This window comes from Rhodnius prolixus, unplaced genomic scaffold (assembly GCF_049639745.1).
Source record: "Rhodnius prolixus isolate KJV_2025 unplaced genomic scaffold, Rpr scaffold_8, whole genome shotgun sequence".
In the NCBI taxonomy this organism is placed as follows: domain Eukaryota; kingdom Metazoa; phylum Arthropoda; class Insecta; order Hemiptera; family Reduviidae; genus Rhodnius; species Rhodnius prolixus.
In genome coordinates, this window is record NW_027411593.1 from 13729201 (window position 1) to 13754277 (window position 25077).

Here is a 25077-nt window from a genome sequence, read left to right on the forward strand (position 1 = left end):
AACTAACCAAAGCATTGGTCATTTTTTTTAAATAAAATTTTGTCATTTCAGCACTATTAATTGCTATTAAATTATTAATATATCAGTCACAGTGTGCTTGGTTATGGAACGTATTTTTGGCGGTCGATATGCGTCATTTCTTCGTTGTGGAGGTAAACTGCTCAAATACGAAAACAAAACAGTAACCTTATTAAAATTGAATGGTTTGTAATTGCAAATATTTGTGGCTTATATTTCATTATTCTGTGTAAATTTTAATAAAAATAATAATGAATCTTTTGTAAAAATAAGGATTTATTAATGACAATCAGTTGTTTATAAATATATGCATGAAATAATTATGAATAAAAGAACTACATTTTCTTCTCTCAAAAGGAATGAGCTAAGGAATATTAAAAATGTCCCATTATTGAAAGGTATTTGTTATTATTTATATTACATGTTATATATTTCCTCCATTAGTTTTAAACAATGGGTGAGATAGAATAGTATTTAAAAACTTAGGCATCTATTTGCTAACTTTAAGTACTTGACTCAAGAAATCGAGTTCTTACCGAGTGAATGCTTAGTTGATAAATTTATTAAAATTTCTAAAACTATCTACTAAAATTTGAGCCCTTCGTAAGTGTGATAATCATAACATATTTACAGTTTTTGATTGATGATCTCTCTTTTTCAGCCATTTCAGGAAAAAATGTTTCCATTTATGCAGTTACAGCTCTGGCTAATTTTGCATTTGAGAAAGAACTTCTACAACAATATTCAAAATTGTTAACAAATAGAGTGTCAAAAAAAATGTCAGGCTGTGTAGTAGAATTTGATACTTTGAAAGGAATGGCATATTCTCTCCCAGCACTTACGGTAGTATTATAGTGAAATGGTATCCTTTTTTAAGTTTATGTTTTAATGTTGCTTACCGTTATTTTATTTTAGGTTAAAGTTTTAAAAAATAATAAAATTAGATATGAATCTCTTGTTCTTACGCTGGCTGATAGCAATGAAATTTATGGTAAAACTACGAGCCTACCAGTTTTATGTGTTTTTAAAGAAGCTGGTGCACCTGTCACGAAAATTATCCATTGTTCGCTAGAAAAAATGTTTAGTTGCTGCATAAGACCATGTTGCGTAAGCAACATTAAATTTTTATGGCTCACAGGTAAATCTTATTCTATATTAATTTCCGATTACGGTGATAAGTTAGTATGGGAAAGTTCTGAATTTCATGACAACTGCTAGGACGCAAAAAAAAATTAAAAATCTTTTAATTTTCTACACAAAGATACTGGGTTCAGGTCTAGCGTGCCCTTGGAATTTTTTTTTTTTTTTTACACATCAGTGTACAGCGATTAATCACATCGAAGGAATGCTGTCCGGCCGTATATACTGGAGGCCAACTGTGCACTGAAACAGTTTCTGTGTGATCTCAGACATTGGCGCCCATTTAAAAATAAAGTTGGGCAGTCTCCTCCATAATATTCTGCCAATCCTGTAGATCTTGTTGCTTGATCTCCACTTTTTCATTATTATCTATCTCAATGCTGACAGGTTTTCTCATACAGTATCTCATTTTGCTCCGTCTCGACAATCTTAAAACAATGTTTGGGTAAGTCACGTTTCCAATTCACTACGATTGGCGTTTTTATTTCGTCTCATTTTTATGATACGGTCATCTAAATCCTGAAGTGTATTCTGATTTCTACTTCTCTAATTGCTAATTGCACAATTTTTGTCATCCACGGTTACTATCAGGGGATTTTGCAAATTTAGCTAAAAATTTCTAATTTTGTATTTGTTGCTGCCATGTATCTATTATCAACTGGGTAGCATAATACATTGAGTACCTTTACTCCGATTTTCCTTAACACTGAAGTTCAAATCGAATGTCTAAATTAAAAATCAAAGAAAATTGAAGGAAGTTCTTGGAATTCTTATTTTATATTTTTCCACTCAAGTCAATAGAATGTAACTTGCACAATTTAGAACTATTTCTCAAATCAAAGGCTCGCTTGAAATCTATAAATGTGCAAACACAGGGCTTCCTTTACCAGACAAACTAATATTAACAGCGTAACACAGGATGAAAATGTGATCAGTGCATTCTCGAATTGGCCACTCACATGAGTTTATCTGTTATTTTCAGCGTCCTAACTCACAATTTTTGATAAAATTCTGACTATATTTATTTCTTAGCATTAAACTGTAAACGGTACACTTCACTGAAATGTAACTTTTTATTCCATCACCCTTTTACAAAGTTTTTTTTTAGGCATTGGTATCAATGAATCATTAATGAGAAAGGCGAATGAAGGTGTAAATATTGCATTCTCTTTACCAGAGTTTTCACAACAATCCCAGATACATATACATTTGACAGAAGAATCTTTAGAAAATTTATGGTTATGTAGGTGAGATCAATATTTTTTCAACAGTATATTGTCATTATTTTCGTAATGCGCTTAGATTACTTCACAGTTAAGGAATAATCTTTGGTTTATATTACAAAGAGGCCATATATTTCAAAAATATTAACGACTAAAACTTTGAGGGAAAGAATTAGCTCCGTGGTTATAGCAATCTACTTCCACTTTGATATCCCCGAGTTAGAGTCCAGCTGCCATTGGCTTTAGAATTTTTTCCTAGACAATACTTTACTCATTTATGGGCTAAAGATTCTTGTGAATTGATCCATAAGTTGTGAACATCAATATATTTTAAACTTTCAATAAAGTTGAAATTTTTTGGATCGTAACTCACTCAGAGATTGCGCCCGCTATATTTCACACAGAAAACAAGATATTAGAATGAATTTTTTGAACTTATACACTATACTTCAATCTGTTATATAGTTTTTTAGTTTACAAATCCATAAATTAAAAAGATCATGAGTGTTGAATTTTTTTGGGTCATAACTTGCTCTGCAATTACGCCCACTAATTGTCTCTTTGTAAACAACATATTAGTTTGAGCATTTGACTTCTTAACATTATACTTTACTCAGTTATAAGCTATAGTTTTTTTGTGTACAGATCCATAATTTGTGAAGGTATTGAGTGTAGAAATTTTGTTGGGTCATAACTTGGTCTAAAATTGCGTCCCCTGTATCTCCCTTTGTAATGAACATATTATTATGTAATTTGGTTCGCTTATACACTTGACTTTGCTCAGTTATAAGCTATAGTTTTTTGTTTTTTTTTTGTACTACAGATCCATAACTTGAAAAGATATTGACGGTTGAAATTTGTTTGGGTCATGACTCGCTCTGGAATTGCGCATGCTATATCTCCCTCTGTAAACAGCTCATTAGTATAACAAGACCACAAAAACAATAAATAAATAATACTTTAGTATGAAATATTGGTCTTTTGTACACTGTACCTGTGATGATGAAACTATGACACCCGGTCTGAAGTGACATGCTAACTAATTTTGGTTGACACACATCGACAGGGACAAGATTTTATTATATAATTATAAACAATATAGCGATTTTTGAAGTACTTTGAAGAAATTACGTTATTTATTGAGAATAAGGATCTGGCAATCCTTATCTGAAATTAATGATCATAAAGTGAGTCATTTACTTAATCTTTTTTTCTACTATGCTTGCAAGCTTCAAAAGTTATTAATGTTTTTTTATGTATGACATGGCACCAGAGTAGCTAAGGGTTTTTCAAAATTTTGACACGCTGATCTCAAAAGGTTTGCCATCATTGTCCTGGGGGCTTCTTACCGTCTGTGACCAATAAGTGGCAGTGTAGTCTGCTTCTCTGAGAGATAGTGAAAGTATTGAGATTCTTTCAGTGATAAAGTGTGGAAGAGAAATTTTTTTATCAAAATGAAATAGTGAAAATATTTTTGTTTTGAATTTTTGCAGTAGGGAAGATCCAGCGAGTAGTGTTCTTACATTGGATGAAATTCAATCATTTTTTCACGGACTTTTAGAGCATATTAAAAAAACCTATGGCTTTAATTTGGAGGAATGTTCTTTAAAGAGTGTTAAAATGGAGGGTATAAAATTTCTTTCTGGCAAAAAGGTTAAATAAATAGTTCCATTTATTTTTCTTTTAAATTTTCTTAAGTAATATATCACCACATAATTTCAATTGGGCATTCCCTTTCAGTTGCAGATGTTTATATCTTCAGAAGAAATTGCTTACCTAATTTTATCCTTTCTCCAGTCGGATTGTGTAAGTAGTAAATTTTTATAGCAGTTACTACCTTGGATTACTTTTTAAAAACAGCTCACAGCTTATATTTAATCTATATTTTATAGTGATCACTTATTTTGTAATTTATAAAAGAAGACCAAAATACATTTTTTTTAAAGAAGAGGTTTTTTTTTTTTAATGTGTAATATATGTAATGAAGTTAATCTCTCATACCTGATCTTTCCTTAACAATTAGAGGACCTTATCTACTTAGCAAAAAAAATATTCTGAAGATAGCTCGCTCTAAAATTTCTTCTTACATGGTAACAGACGCGTATTGCGTCAATTTTCAACTCTTCTGCCAGCATTGCACGTTTCTAAAAGGCTTCGGTGCAACCGAACTTGATTCTCAGAGGTGATATATGTAAGATATACGTCCGATGTCGAAATCCAGCTTTTATAAAAAACTAGTTTTCAACAGTTTTAACAATTTTAAATGCGTTCAATGATTTGTATACAAAGTGTATGCTAGAACTTTAGCTAAACTCCTGGAAATACTTATTAAGAAGACCAACCCAGTCGAGTGCTATCCCCCAAGCTAGTACGTGTTTAGACGAGGCCGGCCTACCATCGCTGTCGTAAAAGAAGTAGTGAAATCGTTCGTGCGGCACTTCAGCTAAACAACTATTCTCGATGGATGATGTTACATCTATAGAGATAACTTTGCAGAATGGGTGACTCGTCATGCATCGTCGGTGATTCAGCCATTAATGGTGCTCACTACACCTTTTTAAACTACAGACTAAAGCTGGAGAAGGAGATCGTCAGAATATTGTTTCATCGTCCGAAATCATGCTTTCCTGTAATGACTGCTGGGAAAAGATGACCATCTTCGTCGAGATAGTGCCAGCGGAATTGGGATTGCGCTCTGCTCTCTTCAAAAAGGGCATGTTAAAAATAGTAGTAGCTTGAAAAGGCATTAAACTATGCTCCAACTGATTTGAAGCGATAAACACCATTCCAGGGTGGGTTTTCTTGGTTGTAAAGGAGAATTTTTGAGAATGGATGAGGATCCCACAACACCCGGGGCAACATGGTGCATAAAGCATTTTCCTTTCCATACAAAAAAAGGAAAATTATTTACATATGCTAAATTTATTAATAAATTAATAAAACATGTTAGTGAATTTTTGATCAACAGTAAACAATAAATTACGAGTATACTTGAACAATGAAACTATTAGCGAAATATGGTATTAAAATATTTTATTTACACCAAAACAATAATGTTTTATATACAGAAGACTTAGCGCAATTCCTTTTTCCTGAGAGGTTTATTACTCATTTGGTTGGTCACAAGGACCACTTTCGTTGCAGCCTGAAATAAAAGGAATTTTAATGAACGGAAGTGTAGATGTGAAATTTTTTCTTTCCAAGATTTGTGAAATTTTAAGAATATAATATATGAGATATTTATAAAATATATAATATTACCTACACTCAGTTGTAAAAATATTACAAATAATTTTTGAATGATAATCTATTACCCTAAATTTCCGTCTTGCATTAAATTCTTTAAGCCTTTCCACAGCACCCTCCATGTGAATAACTTTATTTGCTCTTCCATTTACCCAAACATCATCGAGAGCTTGTTTTGCTGCAATCCTCACACAAGGTCTCCTAGCTAGCATCTAAAGTATAATTTTAATAGGTATGAGATATATAATTGCTCTTCTAGATACAATTATTTTTCTACAATGCCGATTTGTTATTAAAAAAAAAACTAGATTTTTTTTTAGATTTTATTTTATGAAATCAAAATGTCTATAGGACTAAGTATACAGTAGTAAGGTAGGACAGTTATATAAGGAGGTTAATCATCAAAAACTGCACGGAAGTTATATTCATATATAACAACTTTTTTTCAAGTCACGTCAAAATCTAGTGTACCACCAGAGACCCGACCCTAAGGTTTTGGAGCTCTAGGCTCAGTGCCCTTCTTCAAAAAAATCTGTAGCTAACCCTTTTACGATTTCCTCACATTATTTCCGATTATCAAGGTTCTAACTCACACATTTAATTAAGTATTTTAGCATTACACAGCTTTTGACTTAAAAGCTTATGCAACTATCTGCTTCAGATTTATTTTTTAAAAAGTGTAGTAAATTTCTTACTTCAAAGGTTCATTTAAACTAATTTTTTTGTGTCTAAGAATTAAGCAATGCCCAAAGTATTTGTTTTATAATTGAAATACATAAAGTAAACATAACTAGCTACGCTATAAGAAGCTTCATAAAACGTACCAAGTAGAACTTACTTTCTGAATAAGATTCTTTGCATTTAACGATAAATCATCGCACCATGGTAGGGTAAAGCCGGGCGAAATTTCAGTTAATTCCATATGGTCTAAATCTGGTTCCAAACCACATAACCTGAAAAAAAAAAAGATTTTGAAATATGTATTACGATTTTATTGTTACTAAATGGAGGAGAATCTAATATAAATCTTTTTTGAAGTAGCGGCCAGTTTAGTGATTCAATAGTCACCTACAGAATTCTGTAGTGGTCATTTTAACGTTAATACCTAAACAATGATAGACAGCATTTTCTAAACGAAATACACTGGGCCAAAAAAGTCTGTGAACACTAACCTAAATTTTATTACTTTTATTATTATCTTATTAGAAACTTCTTTTATTTTCAAATGAAATATACTATTCGATAGAGAGAAACCAGAATTTTTCATTTTATATTCAATCTTTTATTTTTGTTCAACAGGAATATCACAATTAAATGTTTAACAAAACAACACCCCAAACGAATGCAAAAAAAGTCTGTGAACACTTTGCAGAAATAAATCATTCTTACACATTGTACGTGAATTATAAATTTTAAAAACTTGTAGGACCTCCTATGTTCCTAATCACTTCCAACAAGCGAGCTTTCATCGATCCTAATAATTTTGTGGTCGTCAATGTTGGAATTTTATCCCACTCTTCTAAAATAGCGTTTTTTAGTTGTTCACGGTTTCTTATTCCTCGTTTATTTATTTCGCGGCTGATTTCATCCCACAAATGTTCTATTGGGTTAAGGTCTGGCAATTGTGGAGGGGTGTTTAGACGCCAGAGTGTATTATTTAAAAGCCATTCCCGAGTTTTTAGTGCGGTATGTTTCGGGTCATTGTCTTGTTGGAAGACAAACGTTCCCTCCAACCCTAATTTTTTTGAATTTTCTTTTAAATTGCGTCTTAATATATCCACATACACATATTGGTCCATCATACCATTAATTAGATCTAACTTGCCCACTCCTTTAGCACTCATGCACCCCACACCAGAATGTTGCCTCCCCCATGCTTAAAAGTAGGCTTCATATTTTTCATTTTCATAGCTTCATTTCTTTTTCGCCACACTTTTTGTCGTCAATCAGACCCACATACATTGAATTTCGACTCATCTGAAAAGATTACGGTTTCCCAGAAACTAGAAAGCTTAGAAACATATTCTTTCGCGAAATCCAATCGGCGGTTACTATTTATTTTATTGATTAAAGGTTTTTTCCTCGGGACTCGACCGCAATAATCGTATTCATGTAATTTATTTCTAATTGTCTGTGGTGTTACGCTTACACATAACCACTTGATAATTCTTGACTGATTTTTTGAGCGCTTGTCCTGGGTTCTTCTCGAACAGACTTCAGAATTTGCAGTTTATGAAAGGAATTAAGTTTTGGTGGCCGTCCACTGCGTGGCCTACTAATCACATTTCCGTACTTTTTAATTATATTATGCACCGTTGAAGGGTTTTTTTGAACTATCTTCCCTATTTCTCGAATACTTTTTCTTTCATTTCGCAACGTCACAATAAGTTCTCGAATTGGTCTGGGAACTTCCATATTAGTGGTTAAATATGTACTAATTAGATTATTTATTCACAAAACTGACTGTAGTGGTTTCTACAATACAATAGAGAACTTTGAAACTTTATTCAATCGTTTTTCTGTTTGTTATCTTAATGTTTTAACATATTTATACAGCTGTTCACAGACTTTTTTTGCATTCGTTTGGGGTGTTGTTTTGTTAAACATTTAATTGTGATATTCCTGCTGAACAAAAATAAAAGATTGAATATAAAATGAAAAACTCTGGTTTCTGTCTATCGAATAGTATATTTCATTTGAAAATAAAAGAAGTTTCTAATAAGATAATAATAAAAGTAATAAAATTTAGGTTAGTGTTCACAGACTTTTTGGCCCAGTGTATATGCTTTTAAAGGATTAAACAAGTCTAGGGCAACAGAAATACTGCAAATAACTCTAATAACGCTCACATCTATATTAATATCTACGATTATAAAATAAGAACCTAATTTAAACTCAAATCTTAATGGCCTTCAATTCACGAATTAGAATTACAAACTGGTTAAATTAAAAACAACTAGAGAGAAAGCTTATATATGCAGGTATAACAACACTTCCGATGAATAACAATCATAAATACACAAACGAGTCTATAGTAAACAAATATAACTAAGGAAAACAGAAAAGTACAGAGAAAAGCTTGAGGGCATCATTGTGCTTTAGTATTGTAACAGATAACCAACTCGCATAACAGCCAAAACAAAAACAAAAATAATGCCGAAAAATTATAATTGTATTTATAAACTGAATCCACGTATTTTAACTACTTACATAATATAAAGGACTACTCCTAAACCCCAGATGTCTCCAGCCATTGTAGGAATAGCTTCGTTTTCGGGAGCTATAAAAAAAAAAGAAGAAATTTCTCCTAAAATTAATTTATTATTAAATTACCCAACATAAGTGTGATCAAACATTCACAAATGTATAAGCAAAATTGTTGCAATTACAAAGGAAATCTCTCTCTTGGCTAAATCAAAGAAATACAACTAATACTTTGCAACACTTAGATAAAAATTGTGTGTAATTATTTGAAAGAGAAGAAATCAAATTTATCAAGGATTTAAGGTTTCTGAGATCTCTAAGAAATTTAGTGAATTCTTTTAGTAAAGTGAAATCCGAAGGACTGATGTTCAGCTTATTTTATGGAGCAGTATTTTAACTTTGCTACAAATATTAATTTAAGTATTGAAAAAGAAATTACGGCACGTTTAAACCATTTCCTAACATTATCTTTGAAAATTATATGGAGTTGCTAATTGATACTTGCCAACATAAATTGAAGTGTGTGTATTGGGAGTAAACTTTGAAAACGATACATCTCTGAGTTTCAGTACAGCATTTGCATTATAACTCTGGTAGATCAAACTCTCAGGTCTTATATCGCCATGTACCACTCCTTTGCTATGTAGACACTATAAACAAACAACACTTAATATTCATAATCATCAATTTCATTTATAGTTTCCATGTTATGTAAAAGAAAGTATGAGTTACCTCCACAGCGGAGAGGATACATCGTAAAACTTTAGCAGCTTCAATTTCACTGTAATGTCCAAGAGTTACTATTCTTTCAAACAGCTCTTCTCCTTTTATCCTTTCACAGATAATCTGAATATCTGTTAAAGTTTCAAAAGCTTCATAAATTTGTATCTATTATCAACAAAATAAAAGATTATATTACTTAATTTTGTGGTATTTAATGTTTTATTAATTTTTTTATTTTTTTAATGAAGAAATTGCAACATCGGAAAATGCAGCCCGGAGTCTTTATAGCACTAAAGACTTCTACACCGTACTCATTCTTAGACAAAACTACTCATCATCGGACGCAAATTATTTATTCAGCAGTTAACAATGTTTGGATTATCAATATTCTACTTTAAGATCTTCGACGATACAAGCTTAAGGCGGTCTCGGAGACTGGAACATCCCGATTTTATTTTTCTACCTCTTACCGTCCACGGATCCGTGTACACCAGATAAAAAGTACAAGGGCCAAGGAAGACAATGCCTTGAGAAAACTCGGGATTATTGAACACCGATTTTTTATGTTTAATAACCTTCATACAGCCTAATAAATGAATTTCATTAATTAATTAATTAATTTTTTTTTAGGGCGGATAATCATCTGAGATTATTGGTGTCAAGAGCATTTTTCAAGCATTTCCAGCCTCCGGACAGTGTACTCTCGTTACAAACAACACTGCACATCACCGGAAAGTGAGCTGTAAAAAGCTCCTAGGAAAATAACCAGCAGCTGGATTCAAACTTGGCTTTCCAAGTGTGGGAATCCAGAACGCTAACCTATGAGCTATCCTTTTCTAAATATATTAAACGAAGATCAAATTACTTACGATATTTGGATGAACAATGCCTGTAATTAATTGGAATTGTGCAATAAATTTTTCGTTGTTTACATTTCCCTGAAATAAACAAAACAAAAAATCAAATTCTCAACAAAATCAAACCTAAATCAAAAGACCGTTTCATCTATCCTTACTGTAAAATCTAAAAGAGTTAAAATGAAATCAAAAATTTGTTTAGTTATTAATTATAAATAGGCACAAACAGTACTTAAATTTAAGGCTTTAGAAGTTACTTTTTTCCTTTAACGTTTGATTTATGTAAAATAATCTTGTGGATGCTCAGTTATATTATTCATTATAACTTCCATTTAATGCTTTTTATAATTATTTTAACCATTTTAATTATGCTTCAATAATGAATTTAAAGTCAAGTTACTTATAACAGAAGCAATATAATGTTACATTACCTTTCTATAAATTCGACAAGCTCTTTCAGTTTTTCCTTTGTATAAACATTTACGAACTATAGAAAATTGTCCTCTGAAAATAATAATTAAAATAAATGGTTCAAGTAAATATGATATATTTTTTTATTTAATTAGCTTTAGTCCTCGTCACAGAGAAGCACACTATGAAAAGTCAATTCTTTAGAAAAAGTGTTTTATTAAAATAAAATTGTTATTAAAAGTAAAAATATTTGGAAGCAAAACAGAATTACCATTCTTAAAAATAAAACATATATCATACTTACATAGGATAAAAACGAATCAAAGAAGTTTATAAAAATGAATAGATAATTTTATTAATAATTAAAATTATCATAATGGTTTTTTCTACTATTGCTAGTTTTTATGTACAAATTTTCTCTTTTTGGAGAATATTTCTTTTTCTAAATTGACTTCAAGAGCCTGAATATCGTTCTTCCTTCGCGTTATCGTGAAACTCGTAAATTTCTAGCTTGGCTAGAACTAATAAAGTCAACTTTTTACAAATTAAACTGAAGATTAATTACCTACTTGACATATTTTTTTAATGAAATACTGAACGGTAAAATCAACTACATATTTTATGATTGCTTAATCATGTTTTTTATTATTATAACTATTTTGTTTTATTATCATTTGAATTTAATAGAAATAAATAAGCTTTCTTGTTTTGGACGAACTTTAAAGAAAACCACTAAGATTATTTTCGAATTAGTAAATGCTACTTCCTCTAAATTTTCATCCATCTGCAGATTTTTTTTTTTTTTTAATAAAAAACGGATTAATATCCATCCAATTTACAGAAACAACAATATCAATAACATAAATAATACAAATTTAGGTATTTATAAGTTAGGTTTATATATTTTAGGTTTATAATTAGGCTTTAGCATTTTATTTTACGTTTTAGAGGTTATTATAAAGATTTATAAAATACAAATAATTCAAAGAAATGGTTAATATCTGGCTCTGCAAATAAGCTGTTAAGGATGATGACGCTGTTTGGAATTCCCAAGAAGCTAATCAACCTGACAATCAAGACATTAGCAAACTCGAAATGCTGTGTCAAGGACCATGGCTCCAGATCTAGAAGCTTCTCAGTGACAAATGGCCCACAACAGGGAGATCCTCTGTCACCTACATTATTTAATCTCATAATGGAGATGATAGTTAAGAACGTCACAATCAACCCCGGAGCGGAGGTAATATCTACAACCGGCTATGTCAGATCCTCGCATATGCAGACGACTTCGTTCTGACGTCTTGCAGCATTAACTCCTTAAGGATTACATGAAAGAGTTCGTTGATGCGGTTAAAAGAATGGGGCTCCATGTTAACGAACAGAAAATACAGTTTCTAGAGACATCCAGCAAACATGGAGAGAGACAAGGTAGGCTGCAAGTAGAGGACAAGGTCTATGAACGTGTGGAGGTCTTTAAGTGGCCTTTATCTGGGTGTGGTACTGACTGAGGACAATAACGTCGGGGCCGCCATAAGGGCTAGAATAGCAATGGCAAACCGATGTTATTATGCCTTGCACAAATTTTCAAATCCCGCGATATTTCCAGATAGGCCAAATAAATAATAAATAAAACGGTCATTAGGCCTGTCGTGATGTACGCCTTCGAGACATGGTCTCTAACGAGTGCCGACCAACATTTGTTGGGGGTCTGGGCGAGAAGACTCCTAAGCAGGATCTACGGACCAGTATGTGAGAACGGCCAGTGACGTATTCGCACCAATGCAGCAGAGATTCAAATCGTTCTTGGGGAAGCGGACCTGGTGTCAAGAGTGAAACAAGAGAGATTAAGATGGGCTGGCCATCTAATGAAAGGACTGTTGAGCCTTAGAGAGAGGGTTTGAGAGAGAGAGTAATGCTACTTCCAATCGAGACATTCATTAAAAACTCGGAATTTTAGCAACTCATTTAACCCACATTTTAGGGTAAAAATAATAGGAGTGCTTTAAACTAAATTAGTACTTTAAAGGTAAATCTATCCACCTCTCCAACCTAGAGCTAAGAGAAAATTGAAAAAATAAAATAAATAAATAAACATACCAACAATTTTATTGACATGATCATTTGACATGTCAAACATGTAGAACATTTCGAAAAAAAAAATGAACATTAATTAAGACATACAATATGTTACGCGGATATTTGGTTGAAGAGATGTGGTAGTACTTGGCTCATAATTACAAGTAAATTTTATTCTGCAAAATAAAATAAATTACCATTTCGTGATCATTAATCGGCCCATCAGAAAAATGTTCAATACTTTTTTTAACTTGATGTTTTTGTTACACAGTTATAGCCGGAATAAAAATCTAATTAAATACAATATAGTTTTCAAAAGTTATAAACTTTAGACATCTGAATTTAAGTTTTATGAAGGAATTATAATGAGTCCAACAAACAAAAATTATAAATTTATTTGCATTTATGCAATGTTTGCTCTGATATTATTTTTGTACATTGCCTTGAAATGGCTAGTATTGTTACAAACGTAATTACGCAAAAAGAAACTTATATTATTATTTATTTTACTCGTAATGTGCTGTACTGACACAGAAAAAAAAAATTTACGTTTAATAAATTTAAAAAGAGTATTGCGAAAATCAAATATTGCACACGTACACTCTGAATTAGAAATGATCTCATTAATAATCTTCGTCAATGTTTTTGACATATTTCTTTATAAGGGCGATTTTTAATTAAATCTATAAATTTTATATTTCTGATAGAGAAGGTAATAAGCAAAAATAATAAAAATAACCTTGCGTTCCTTAATTGATCTTATTTCTCGGTCAAGGTAGATAGCTGTCCAACCTTATCTGACTGACGTACATTTCTCTTTTTACCTTTATGGATAGGCTTGGTAAATTGATAGTTTAGTCACCTTTTTATTATAGGATAGAATTATTTATTTTTTGTTTCAAGCCCATTTCAACTGAAATTCTTAATAAAAACTTGTTAAATTTTTTTCTGTTCTTTAGTACCTGTGAACAGGTAAAAGTCTAAAGGTTGGCTAAAGGAAAGTTTAGTGCAATAGTGGCTAAGCTCAGCCCTTTTGCATTGTTAAGATTTAGGAGGAACGGAAGAACAGAATTTTTTTACAATAAACACACACACAAAACTGGTATTAGCTAAAAATAATTCATGAAGTTCATTCATTTTAAAGATTATTTAAAATACAACAAATGATAATTATTTAACAAAAGAATTAAATTCTTTATGAGTGGTGAAACATCTTTCTATTGAGTAATTAGTTTTTAAAAATACAATTTCAATTGAATGTATGCATAATTAAAATGTTACTGATGAACTCTTGTTTGTTACGAGAAAATTGCGGGGAAAGTACAACAATTTTAAAGACGTTTTCAGAATTTAAAAGATTGAAATGATACTTCAGATAAGAGTTTAACAGAGTGTCAGTGTTTAGCGTACTGGATTCCCCCGTGAAAATCCTGTGTTGAACATCTTAAAGACGGTTGAAACCCAAAGAGTAATAAAATTGTTGAAAATGTGGTCAGTTCCGCAGTGCAGAATAAAATTAAAGATAATAAAATGATTATTATTTATCATAACATGGTCAGCATTTATTTTAACGGTAAATAAAAAAAAAGTTAAAATAGTAAATTAAGGTAACTGCCTATTTCAAGTGGAGCTTAACTACCAATTTAAAAATTAAAATATATGAAGTAAATATAAAGAAGTATGCACAAGGGTACTTGTACCAGGCGCCCCATTGGAGAAAGTAGCCTTTCCCAGAGTTAAAGCATGTGATCCTAGGAGGGCTTATTTAAAATTTATGAATGCGTAGATCGGAAGGAAACTTGTGAATAAAGTTGCATCAACAATCGTAGCAAGTATCCATGCGTTAATTAGGTATGATCTAAAATGGAGCGAAGAAGATCATGAATGAGTAATGCCAGGAGGTCTATGAAAACCAGCGTATCATGAAAAAAACTGGATATGGTCAATGGATATAGCTCTGCAAGATCTCGTCACCGCTGCAGCAATTTTAGAGAATAAGGTAGAAGACGAAGCTAAAAATATGGGGGTTAATCAAAGTGCAATTTTACTAAACAGATTTCAGATTTTCCCGATTTTCTTTTTTAAAAAAAAGTTCGTAAAAAAATTTACGAATCTCTCCGCATATAATAGAACATCGGACTTAAATAAAAGCGCAAAAATCTTAGTAACAACGATACTATCTAAATTGATAGGACCGATTGATCGACAAGAGGGTGAGTCAGATCTTAAATTGTTGGGAAATTAGAGTAAAGTAGACGACATTTGTAAGCACAATAATCACTTGAAAGAATAACACATAATAAAAAAAAGGGACGGTATGTAGGAAGAAAGCCTTGCATGCTTATCACTCATTACTTTGTGGATTCTCCCAAATCAATCAATGTCCCACTCAGAGTGAAAGAGGAGAATATAATTTTGAAAATACTTGTTTATAATTGTTAGCAAGCTTATCATGTATGTACGTGATGTTAGCATAAAGTTTATTAGTTAAAAAACCTTTCAAGGCGAACAATTAACACGGAGAAGGACAATAATTATAATGGTATACTTTTAGTGAAATCCTTATGTTCTTTCACGTTTAAACAGATCCAAGGTTAGTTTAAACTATTAAAAATCATTTTTGAAAAATCTTACTAACAATAATCTTAATTTTTTAACTTGCTATAACACTAAAATCTATTATAAACGAATTTGCCTACAATCCTCAAACTTTTAAATTGTAAAGAATCTACAATAAGTCGCAAAAATTATTCATCATTCTTGAATATTTGAGATAATAAATTAATAAATAATTCTAAATAATAAATAAATTTTAATTAATTAATTTGATTAATAAATTTTCTTTAAATTTATTGTTTTTATATTCATCACTCCCTAGATGTCTGGTAACATTATTTTCAAAAAATTTGGTTAAAAACCCATTCAGTCAAGTTGTACTTTAGATGAAGGATTCTTGATTGCTAAGTAACAGTCGGATCTCCGTGAGACGCTATTGGAATACAAAGTTTACAGTGTTTGACTCAATAAATATAAAACCCAATTTATTAAACTAAATTTTCGATATTAAAAGTACAATACTGGTGAAAACTCGCATAAAATTTAGCAAGGATACAATACTTTTCTTGCCAGAATAAATTAAATAAATAAACATCATTACAAAAAAAAGTAAGATGACGTGGCACCTGTTTTGGTGTTTTATTTCTCAATCAGTACAGCAACGTATGACTTGAATTTTCCATTTAGAGGCATCATTTTAAATAAATTTCCATAATTTTTGGAGGCATTCCCACTAATGGGACTCCATGGCGCCATGATAAGAATTATTTTTTGTCAATCTAGTGACTGGAGGTATGATAAGAATAAGACCTTAGAGTAGTGGTAGCGGACTGAATATGAATTCCTAGTTAGAGTTCTCTGGTTTAACAATGTTTTTAAATGTTGAGTTATTTTTTGTAATATTTTGTAGTAGATAATGCTCCTAAAAATTTTCCTAGCTCTTAAAAAGAGAAAATCTAAGGGCCAGCAGCTGGATTTGAACCTGTGATCTACGTGTTGGTATCAAGTATTCGCTAACCACTTAGCTAAGCCCTCTTTCTCTAGTACTTGCTTCTTATAATTTGGTAGCACTGCTAAGTATTATCTACCATAATAGTTTTTCTCTTCGCCAGGAGAATTTAGTGTATTAGCAAAGCAGATTTGGATCTCCTCTAAATGAATACCCAGTACCCATTGAAGGAATGAATATTAATTGTCAAAATAGTATTGTACATAGAATGAAGTGTTGAAGAAAAAACGTGTTCTTACATAGATTTTACAACGCATTTAATTTGCTTTAAAAATTGGCCTACTTTAGTCTTCAACTATAGTTACTGTCTTTTGTATTTTAAAAGACCTATTTTTATTTCATTATTCATAAATGTACATATGGAATAATACTAATAATACGTCTGTGTCTATAAGTACGTGTAAATTTAGTGTTGAATATTCATTAAGTTAACGATAAAATTTCTTCAGAACACAAAAAAGGATACAATAGAGCAACGTACGACATCTTCTTGGAAACGTAGTGTATCTTTTACAAAACAATGCTTTAAAATACTATAGCTTTTATAACTTCGAAGACAAAGATTTCTGTACTAATTAATTATTTTGCTAATACTGCTAATTAGTCTACCACAATAGTTTCACCTCAATAATTATTTAATGTCAATTGGAAAACGATTAATATCTTTTAAGGCATTTCTCTGTGTTCGTTTTCTTGACATACTACATTGATAATATTCAACATGTTTATCATTTCTGATTAAAGAACAGGATTAATTCTATGTTCTTAGAAAAGGGAAACACTTCAAAGTTATTTCCTTAGTCACTTAAATGGCGAAGTCAAAAGATTTTTGTTTTTTCATTTACATATTATTCTTTACAGGACAATATTTTAAAGAACACTTAGAAGAATCTTTTTTTAGATTACGCTTCGAAAGAAATAACAAATTAATTGAAAGAACACTTTAAAAATGGTAAATTAAGTGAACATTAATAGACACCATAATGAATTTAAAGAGAGGAAATGAATGGAACAAATGTTTTTTAAGATAGGGCGTTTCTGCGGTATTTTGGTCGGTTTGTGGATGGTCAATAGAGTATGACAAACTCTACATTTGGGAACATTGGCGCCCCAAGCTTTTTTTAGTGCACTTCAGTCTCCGGGACTGTGCTCTCTCATTACAGACAACACTCCTTACTGGTCAGTGAACTGATTGGAGCTCTTAGGAACTGAAAATGTAAGGGACATCACTGGATTTGAACAAGGGATCTTCGCATGGGAATCCAGTACACTAAACACTGCCACACCATTAAACTCTTGTCATTTAAATTTTTTAAATATCGAAACCATATCTAAAAAATGGCGTTTTTCCTGCATACATAAGAGTACAACTTGATAAAATAAGGGAGCAAAAATTGCTTTCAGTCTACAACAGCTGAAATTGCAAGGATCTTTTCAAACAAAAAAAAACTCATTTGAAAATAGCAAACCGATTCAAAATAATAAGAAAATTCATTTTAATTAATTAATTTTTTCACAAATTTTTGGTTAAAAAAAAATTAATACAAATTGTGATAAGGAAGAGCCTTTTTTCTTATTGCAGTATTACGAACACGTTCTTTCGATATCAAATTTATACCAGAACAAATTAAATGAAGTTCAGAAGAAAAGAGTTTTTTTTTAGGGGGAAAATGGTTTGTATCTCTTTGAATAATCTACACTAAAAAAGGAACTTAGCGATAAAAATCCTTCAACCGGTACCATACATGGCACATTTGGTTTTCTTTACAAACAGTAACTTACAAACTGTGTTATGTTAGAAGAATTAAACATGTTTAAAAGAAAATGTAAAAGTTTGAACCATGAGAATTTAGTAAGAGAAGAAATTCTTTCAAATAATTTTTTGCCTGTTAGATAATTTATTTTGTTAAATAAATAAAATTGTATTGCGTCGGAGTTAAAAATAATATACATTCACCAAAAAGAGATTTAGCTATCAACAGAATGTTTATGGCTCGGCCTTTGCATTATTAATGAATACTGCAAACAACCTTAAGCAATAATTTAGGTCCAACTTTGTCCTTGTATAAAACCGCCTCAGGTTCTTAGGTTTGTAAATTGCAATATTTTTTGATGGAAGGTAATCATAAAATAGAATTTTTTTTTTTAATAACAAGATTCTTCAATGAATAGAAGATTGATATCTTAGAATTAAATTGTTTAAATATATAATAAAACAAAAACACTTACCTCGCTATAATATCGCCTAAAATATATGAGTCGTCTAATATCCTTTTATGTGTTACGAATTGTTGATCCATTATTTTAGTTAATTTTTTGTATCTTTAAGCCACGTAATATGAACGAAAAGATTTAAAAATTCCAACAATTTAATAAAAATGAACAAACTTTTTAAAAATCAACTTTGATTTGTTTTTACAGTCACTTTATGCACATAATGTATTTTTAAATTTCTCTCGTGTACTCACTTCATGCCAACTCAAGATCGTCAGAGATAAACTGAAATGATAATAAGAAATAAAAACATAAATCTTTCTAGGTACTTAAAAGCACAATTTTAAATTTTATCATTACGTTTTTTTACAGGTGATTTGTTCCTTTTAGTGTATAGATTACACTAGTAATCAATTTTATTTTATTTTTTAATAATTATCATTGATCAATTTGCAATTTTAACAGCTTGGTCATTCGAATTTATAGTCGTCTCAAGAGAAAAGAAAACAAAACAGGGAAGACGAGAAATAAAGCCTAAAAAGTGCTAAAAAATATATGTTAAGTAGGAGAATTGAAAAAAAAATAGTTCGTGAATGTATAATTTATTTGGTGCAACTTCAATGAATTTGTTCGAAAGTTATAATATCAAAACTGCAAAAGCTGTTATAAATAGGTGTGACAAAGTGAGTTGGAGTGATCTCCGTATGGAGACTCCAAATACTAATCTACAACGCTAACCAGATATTTCCGCTCTAATCATCAAATTAGGATTGCTAGTAAAGAATAAAGATGAAAGCTAATGAATAAGTGGGATAATATCAACAGAGAGACGTCTTTCAAGTTTTTTTTTTACTCTTACATGGAGAAGGAATTATTACGATCAGTTTTAAAATGAAGTATTCGTTTAGTGTCCTCAGAAAAAAAAAGAAAATTGTTTTCAAGATAATGTTCATGATAATGTGTTAAATAATGTTTAATTAATACATTGGTAATTTTGTCTTTGTGGGTTGGCGGCATTGTGGCGTCAGTAATGCGGCTTGTAGCGTCTGTACAGCGTCATTGTTGTTGTTGTTGTTGTTGTTGTACTGGGAGTTAGCGTCAAGTGTATATAGTACCTTGTGTAATAAAGTACAATTAAAATAAAAACTATAAAACATATAAGTGTTGTTTATTCGTAGCAGCTGCAGCAGAAACCTCGCAATTAAAAACATTAACAAGAAAACTTTTAACAGGTTATGGGCCCAGGCCGTTGTCCATCTTAAAAACTACTAAAGGAATATAAAGGTTAGTTGCACGTTGTTACAATAAAAATCCGTAAAAAATGAATCTATTAAACGAAGTGATGGAGATAGACAAATTGAAGAAACCCGAGGACTTCCAGTGTTGGAAATTTAAAATAACAATTTTATTGAAGGCCAATGGGTTATATGGCATTGTGTCTGGGGAGGAAGCGTCACCTCCACAAGACCATAAGGACTATAATTTGTTTGTTCAGAGGGACGCAAAAGCGCAAAAACTTATTATCCTCTCAATAGACAAAATACCACTGACACATGTTATGACTTGCAATAACTCTAAAGAAATGTTCAAAAAACTAAAAGAAGTGTACGAGCGTGATTCAACGCAACAAAAATTCGATTTAATGCAAGAATTTTTTAACTTCAAGTTTAATAATAGCGTTGATATATCAACTAATATTAGCATTTTAGAAAACCTGGTTTTTCGGTTAAAAGCCCTGAATAATGAAATAAACGACAGCATGGTTATGTCAAAAATTTTAACTAGTCTTGACAGTAAATACAGACATTTTTGGAGTGCCTGGGAGAGTACCCCCAACGAGGAAAAAACACTGTCAAATTTAATCACAAGACTAGCAAATGAGGAGAAACGTTTTTCATGCTCAGAGGATGTTGCAGTAGCATTCAAAAGCGTGATTAACAATAAAACAAATCGTTCTTATTCAACACCGGTAAAATGTTTTAATTGTTCGAAACCAGGACACATATCTAAGTTTTGCCCCAATAGAAGGCAAAGTAAATTCTGTAAAATATGCAAAAAGAATAACCATGATGAAAAGAACTGCTATTTTAGAAAAAATAAACACCCTGAAAAACACGACATATCTTTTCTGGCTAATGAAACATCAAACTCCAAGTGGATATTGGATTCGGGATCTTCGAGTCACATGACAAATGATGAAAACATATTACAAAACGCGAGGAAGACAGAAAAGGAAGAAGAAGTCTTAATCCCGGAGAAACCAAATAGACCCATAAGAAACAAAAGGATACCTTCAAAATATTTGGACCATGTCATGCTGACTTATTCTGAAGCCCTGACTGGACCAGAGAGTAAAAACTGGAAAAAGGCTCTCGATGAAGAAAAAAAATCATTAGAGGAAAATAAAACATGGACAATAATAAACAAAAATGATATGCCTACTGACAAGAATATTCTTACAAGTAAATGGGTTCTCAAGAAAAAAGATAATGGTCAGTACAAAGCCAGATTGGTAGTTCGAGGCTTTGAACAACGTCCATTTATTGACTTTGAAGAAACCTACAGTCCTGTAGTAGGAAGTGTTCCACTTCGTGTAGTGCTATCAATAGCGGCAAGAAAGAACCTCTTTATTAAAACTTTCGATATTAAAACTGCCTTTCTATATGGAAAATTAAAAGAAGACATCTACATGTATATACCTGAAGGGTATGAAGAAGACAAAGAAAATTGTGTGTGTCATTTACAAAAAGCACTTTATGGCTTGAAACAAGCTCCAGCCGAATGGAACGACTGTTTCACAAAAACATTAAAGAAAAACGGACTTAAGCCTATAAAATCTGAACGATGCATCTTTGTCAATGAAGAAAAAACTATGATACTCGCCATTCATGTTGATGATGGAATTTTAGTTGGAAATGACGAAGTAAAAATGGCTAACCTACTTAGCTGCTTAAATAAGGAATACAAGATGACAATTAATGACCAGCCGAAAACGTATCTTGGGTTGGAAGTGCAGAATACAGAAGATAAAATGAGGCTAAATCAAAGGCGATATACAAAACAAATTTTAGAAAAATACGGAATGGAAGAATCAAACCCAGTTTCGACTCCAATGGTTCAAAGTAATCCTGACGATAACGAAGAGAAGAACAATAATTTTCCTTACAGAGAGTGTGTGGGTTCACTCTTATATCTGGCAACAAAAACTCGTCCAGATGTTGCATTCGCGGTGGGATACTGCAGCAGACACGTGGAAAATCCAAGAAATCAAGATATACAGAACGTAAAAAGAATTATGCGATATCTGAGAGGAACTGAAGAGCTTGGCGTAGAATACTCGACCAAGGATAATGAAGAAGAGCTTATAGCATACTCAGACGCCGACTATGCGGGAGACCCTGAGACTCGTCGCTCAACAACTGGATTCGTGATATACTATGGAGGCGGGCCGGTTAGCTGGTGCTCGCGAAAGCAAAATATAGTGGCATTATCAAGTGCGGAAAGTGAATATATTAGTAGTGCCGAATGTTGTAAAGAATTAATTTTTATAAAAGAACTCATAAATGAACTAACTGGTAAAAACTTGAACTGTACATTATTTATAGATAATAAAAGTGCTATTGATATAATAAAGAATGGTAACATAAATAAAAGATCAAAACACATAGATGTAAGATACCATTATATAAAAGAAAAATATGACAACTGTGAAATTAATGTAAAACATTGTAGTTCGAATGATCAAGTCGCAGACATTTTCACAAAACCTTTAGGTGGAGTAAAATTCAATAAATTTAAAGACTTAATTGTTTCATAAATAAATGCATACCTGATATAGATAAAGATAAAATTAGGGGGTGTGTTAAATAATGTTTAATTAATACATTGGTAATTTTGTCTTTGTGGGTTGGCGGCATTGTGGCGTCAGTAATGCGGCTTGTAGCGTCTGTACAGCGTCATTGTTGTTGTTGTTGTTGTTGTGTACTGGGAGTTAGCGTCAAGTGTATATAGTACCTTGTGTAATAAAGTACAATTAAAATAAAAACTATAAAACATATAAGTGTTGTTTATTCGTAGCAGCTGCAGCAGAAACCTCGCAATTAAAAACATTAACAAGAAAACTTTTAACATAATGTGATTTTGTTAGACTGAAATGTATTAAAAACTAAAAAAAAACACAGGAAACTGTAACACTTCTTTAGATTGGATCTACCGCCTAGAAACCTGACTTACTTAAGAGACTAAAATCTTAGAATCACCCCGGCACCTAATTGAACAATACTTCTTTACTGCTAAGAGTTTTCTTTTATTTAATTTTTTCTGCATATCGTCTACGATTTTCTCTCAACTTCATAAGTAGAACAAATACTCGTTAATCTAATTTTAATTTGAATTATTTTATTTAATTGAATAATAATGTAGAATATTCGCTTTATTACAATCTAGATTATGTTACGAAATATTTTATAAAATACAGAGTAAAAGCTAAAAGTAAATTAAAGGTGTTGTAGACGGGGATAAAATCTCATACTTCACTACTAACACTTTTCCATTATATCGAAAAAACTACCCGCTGCATTCAAACTGGGGATCTCCCACTTACTGACCCCTAAAAGTGAGGAGTAGACAAAATAAAAAGTTAGAATCATGAGAAAAGTAATTGTTTTTTTTTGTACTTGCATTGTAAGTAAATAGTCAAAGTTGAATGATTTTTAGGGCAGTTTTTGACGATCAACCTTAACACATTTAATTACTACGGTCATTTTTGGGACAATCTTAAAAGGTTACTTAGATATCATATTGCTAACTTTTTTTAAAATCATTAATTTGCTTTTTTATACTTACTTTATTAGATATTGAATTACCCGAGAAATGTTTACGTTTTATTTCCTAGTAAGAGACTGAGTATTACTTATTTGGGATCGTCTCGAAAAAAGGCTCCAACGTTTTTCTTAAAACAGAGTTCAAGAGTTTATTTTTATTCAGTCAAAATAATATAAATTTTATTTCAGTATCCGTATTGGTTGTTTGATCATTTTAATATCATAAAAGAAAAATTATATATGTACATTTTTATCTGCAACTGTATAATCATTTTGAAAACAATTCATTAAAATTTGAAATTAAATTATACTTCTGTAATGAAGGAAGGAAAGTGATGACACTCCAACAAGTTATTTAACTTCGTAATTTTATCCAGTTTTATTTACTGATGCCTACTATAGAAATGCTGCAAAAAGTGAGAACACCGGAAAAAAGGCAGCAATTATTATTTTATTTCGTGTGGTTTAAGAAATAAACCCAGATCTTCAAAGGTGCTGTATATTATTTTAAAAAATCTATAACTTATTCTTATACGACTGTTTAAATTAGGCAGATTATTGTGATGATTATTATTACCATTTTTGTTTTAATCTAGTTTAAGTTTTTCTTGAGTATGCACTAGTATAATAGAAATAACTAATTTTGCGGTAAAATTTATTTTTGTTTTGTCAGTTATTTTAAACGAATAAATTAATTATTAAAACAAACCATTTTTAAGATTAATATTAGATACACATAATAATTTTAAGCTGCATAATATTATTAATTTACGATTTTAAATTAATGAAATTTTTTTATTTATTCAAAAGATAAAACAAATTACCAATTTCTGAGCTGTAGATACAAGGCGATGATTTTTGATGCAGCAGCCTGTCTTCGAACAAATACAATGTTATCTCTGTATCTTGGATGTATTGGACAAAAAGTGGAGCAAGACAAGAAATTAAGTGGGGGCATCGTAAGCTTTCTGCTACCACTATGTACTCGGCATCTTATTAAATTCTATTAACAATAAATTTCTATAAATCTATGGTTTTTGATGGGTATCAATTCTTATTTAATTTTATTTTTAAGTTTACCTATTAATAGTATCTGTATGCATCAAGCAGCATTATCCTTCCTAGAAAATGGTCCTATTTCTTTATATGGCATTTTCAGTTATTGTCACGTGTACAATTGCTACTTGCACTACTTATAATTACTACCTCTCATGGAGAGTAGGACGAAAGTATATATTTATTTTGTATGTAATTTTAAATTTTAATCTTCAATTTACTTATTTGCCTTCTGTCGTGATGCAGACCTGTAATGCTCTCTCATCCACTACCACTTAATATTCTTCGAGTTATCGATGGGCTTTGAACCGAGCTGATGAGCTTTGCGAACCAAATATTTGCTTTCTCATACCTCGCGTAAAAAAAATATTATAATCAGGCATATTCACGAATTTAGTTTTACTAAAAACATCCGTTCTGAGGTGCCCTGAGAACGAAAGTGGTTTTTACAAATTGCTCGATATATTTGCAAAAACGTAAAATTGCATGAAGTTCAAATTTTGCTTAGATGTCACAAGAGA

At 31.2% G+C, this 25077-nt stretch overlaps 2 protein-coding genes across 7 annotated transcripts; one reads left to right on the top strand and one right to left on the bottom strand.

The window, feature by feature from the left end:
• The first annotated feature begins 73 nt into the window (after positions 1-73).
• On the top strand, positions 74-10956 carry LOC141450910 (uncharacterized). Of its 3 annotated transcripts, none has more exons than XM_074121807.1 (7): positions 74-203; positions 292-416; positions 680-861; positions 934-1156; positions 2267-2405; positions 3875-4034; positions 4122-4329. In XM_074121807.1, exons 2-7 carry the CDS (start codon positions 326-328, stop codon positions 4206-4208), a joined length of 882 nt encoding a protein of 293 aa, XP_073977908.1. In that variant the 5' UTR covers positions 74-203; positions 292-325; the 3' UTR covers positions 4209-4329. The 3 variants fall into 3 exon arrangements, with proteins under 3 accessions (XP_073977908.1, XP_073977909.1, XP_073977907.1); XM_074121808.1 differs by adding an exon at positions 10185-10956 and having other exon boundaries at positions 129-416; positions 4122-4187; XM_074121806.1 differs by having other exon boundaries at positions 130-416.
• On the bottom strand, positions 5398-24486 carry LOC141450909 (calcium/calmodulin-dependent protein kinase type IV-like). 4 transcript variants are annotated; one of them, XM_074121803.1, is made up of 11 exons: positions 24325-24483; positions 23523-23628; positions 18693-18962; positions 10843-10915; positions 10424-10492; positions 9564-9719; positions 9337-9481; positions 8838-8907; positions 6466-6580; positions 5696-5839; positions 5398-5526 (listed from the first exon to the last, which is right to left on the bottom strand). In XM_074121803.1, the coding sequence occupies exons 3-11, from the start codon at positions 18761-18763 to the stop codon at positions 5455-5457; spliced, it is 915 nt and encodes a 304-aa protein (XP_073977904.1). In that variant the 5' UTR covers positions 18764-18962; positions 23523-23628; positions 24325-24483; the 3' UTR covers positions 5398-5454. The 4 variants fall into 4 exon arrangements, with proteins under 4 accessions (XP_073977904.1, XP_073977906.1, XP_073977902.1 ...); XM_074121805.1 differs by lacking the exon at positions 23523-23628 and having other exon boundaries at positions 18932-18962; positions 24325-24486; XM_074121801.1 differs by lacking the exon at positions 23523-23628 and having other exon boundaries at positions 24325-24482.
• Positions 24487-25077: the final 591 nt, after the last annotated feature.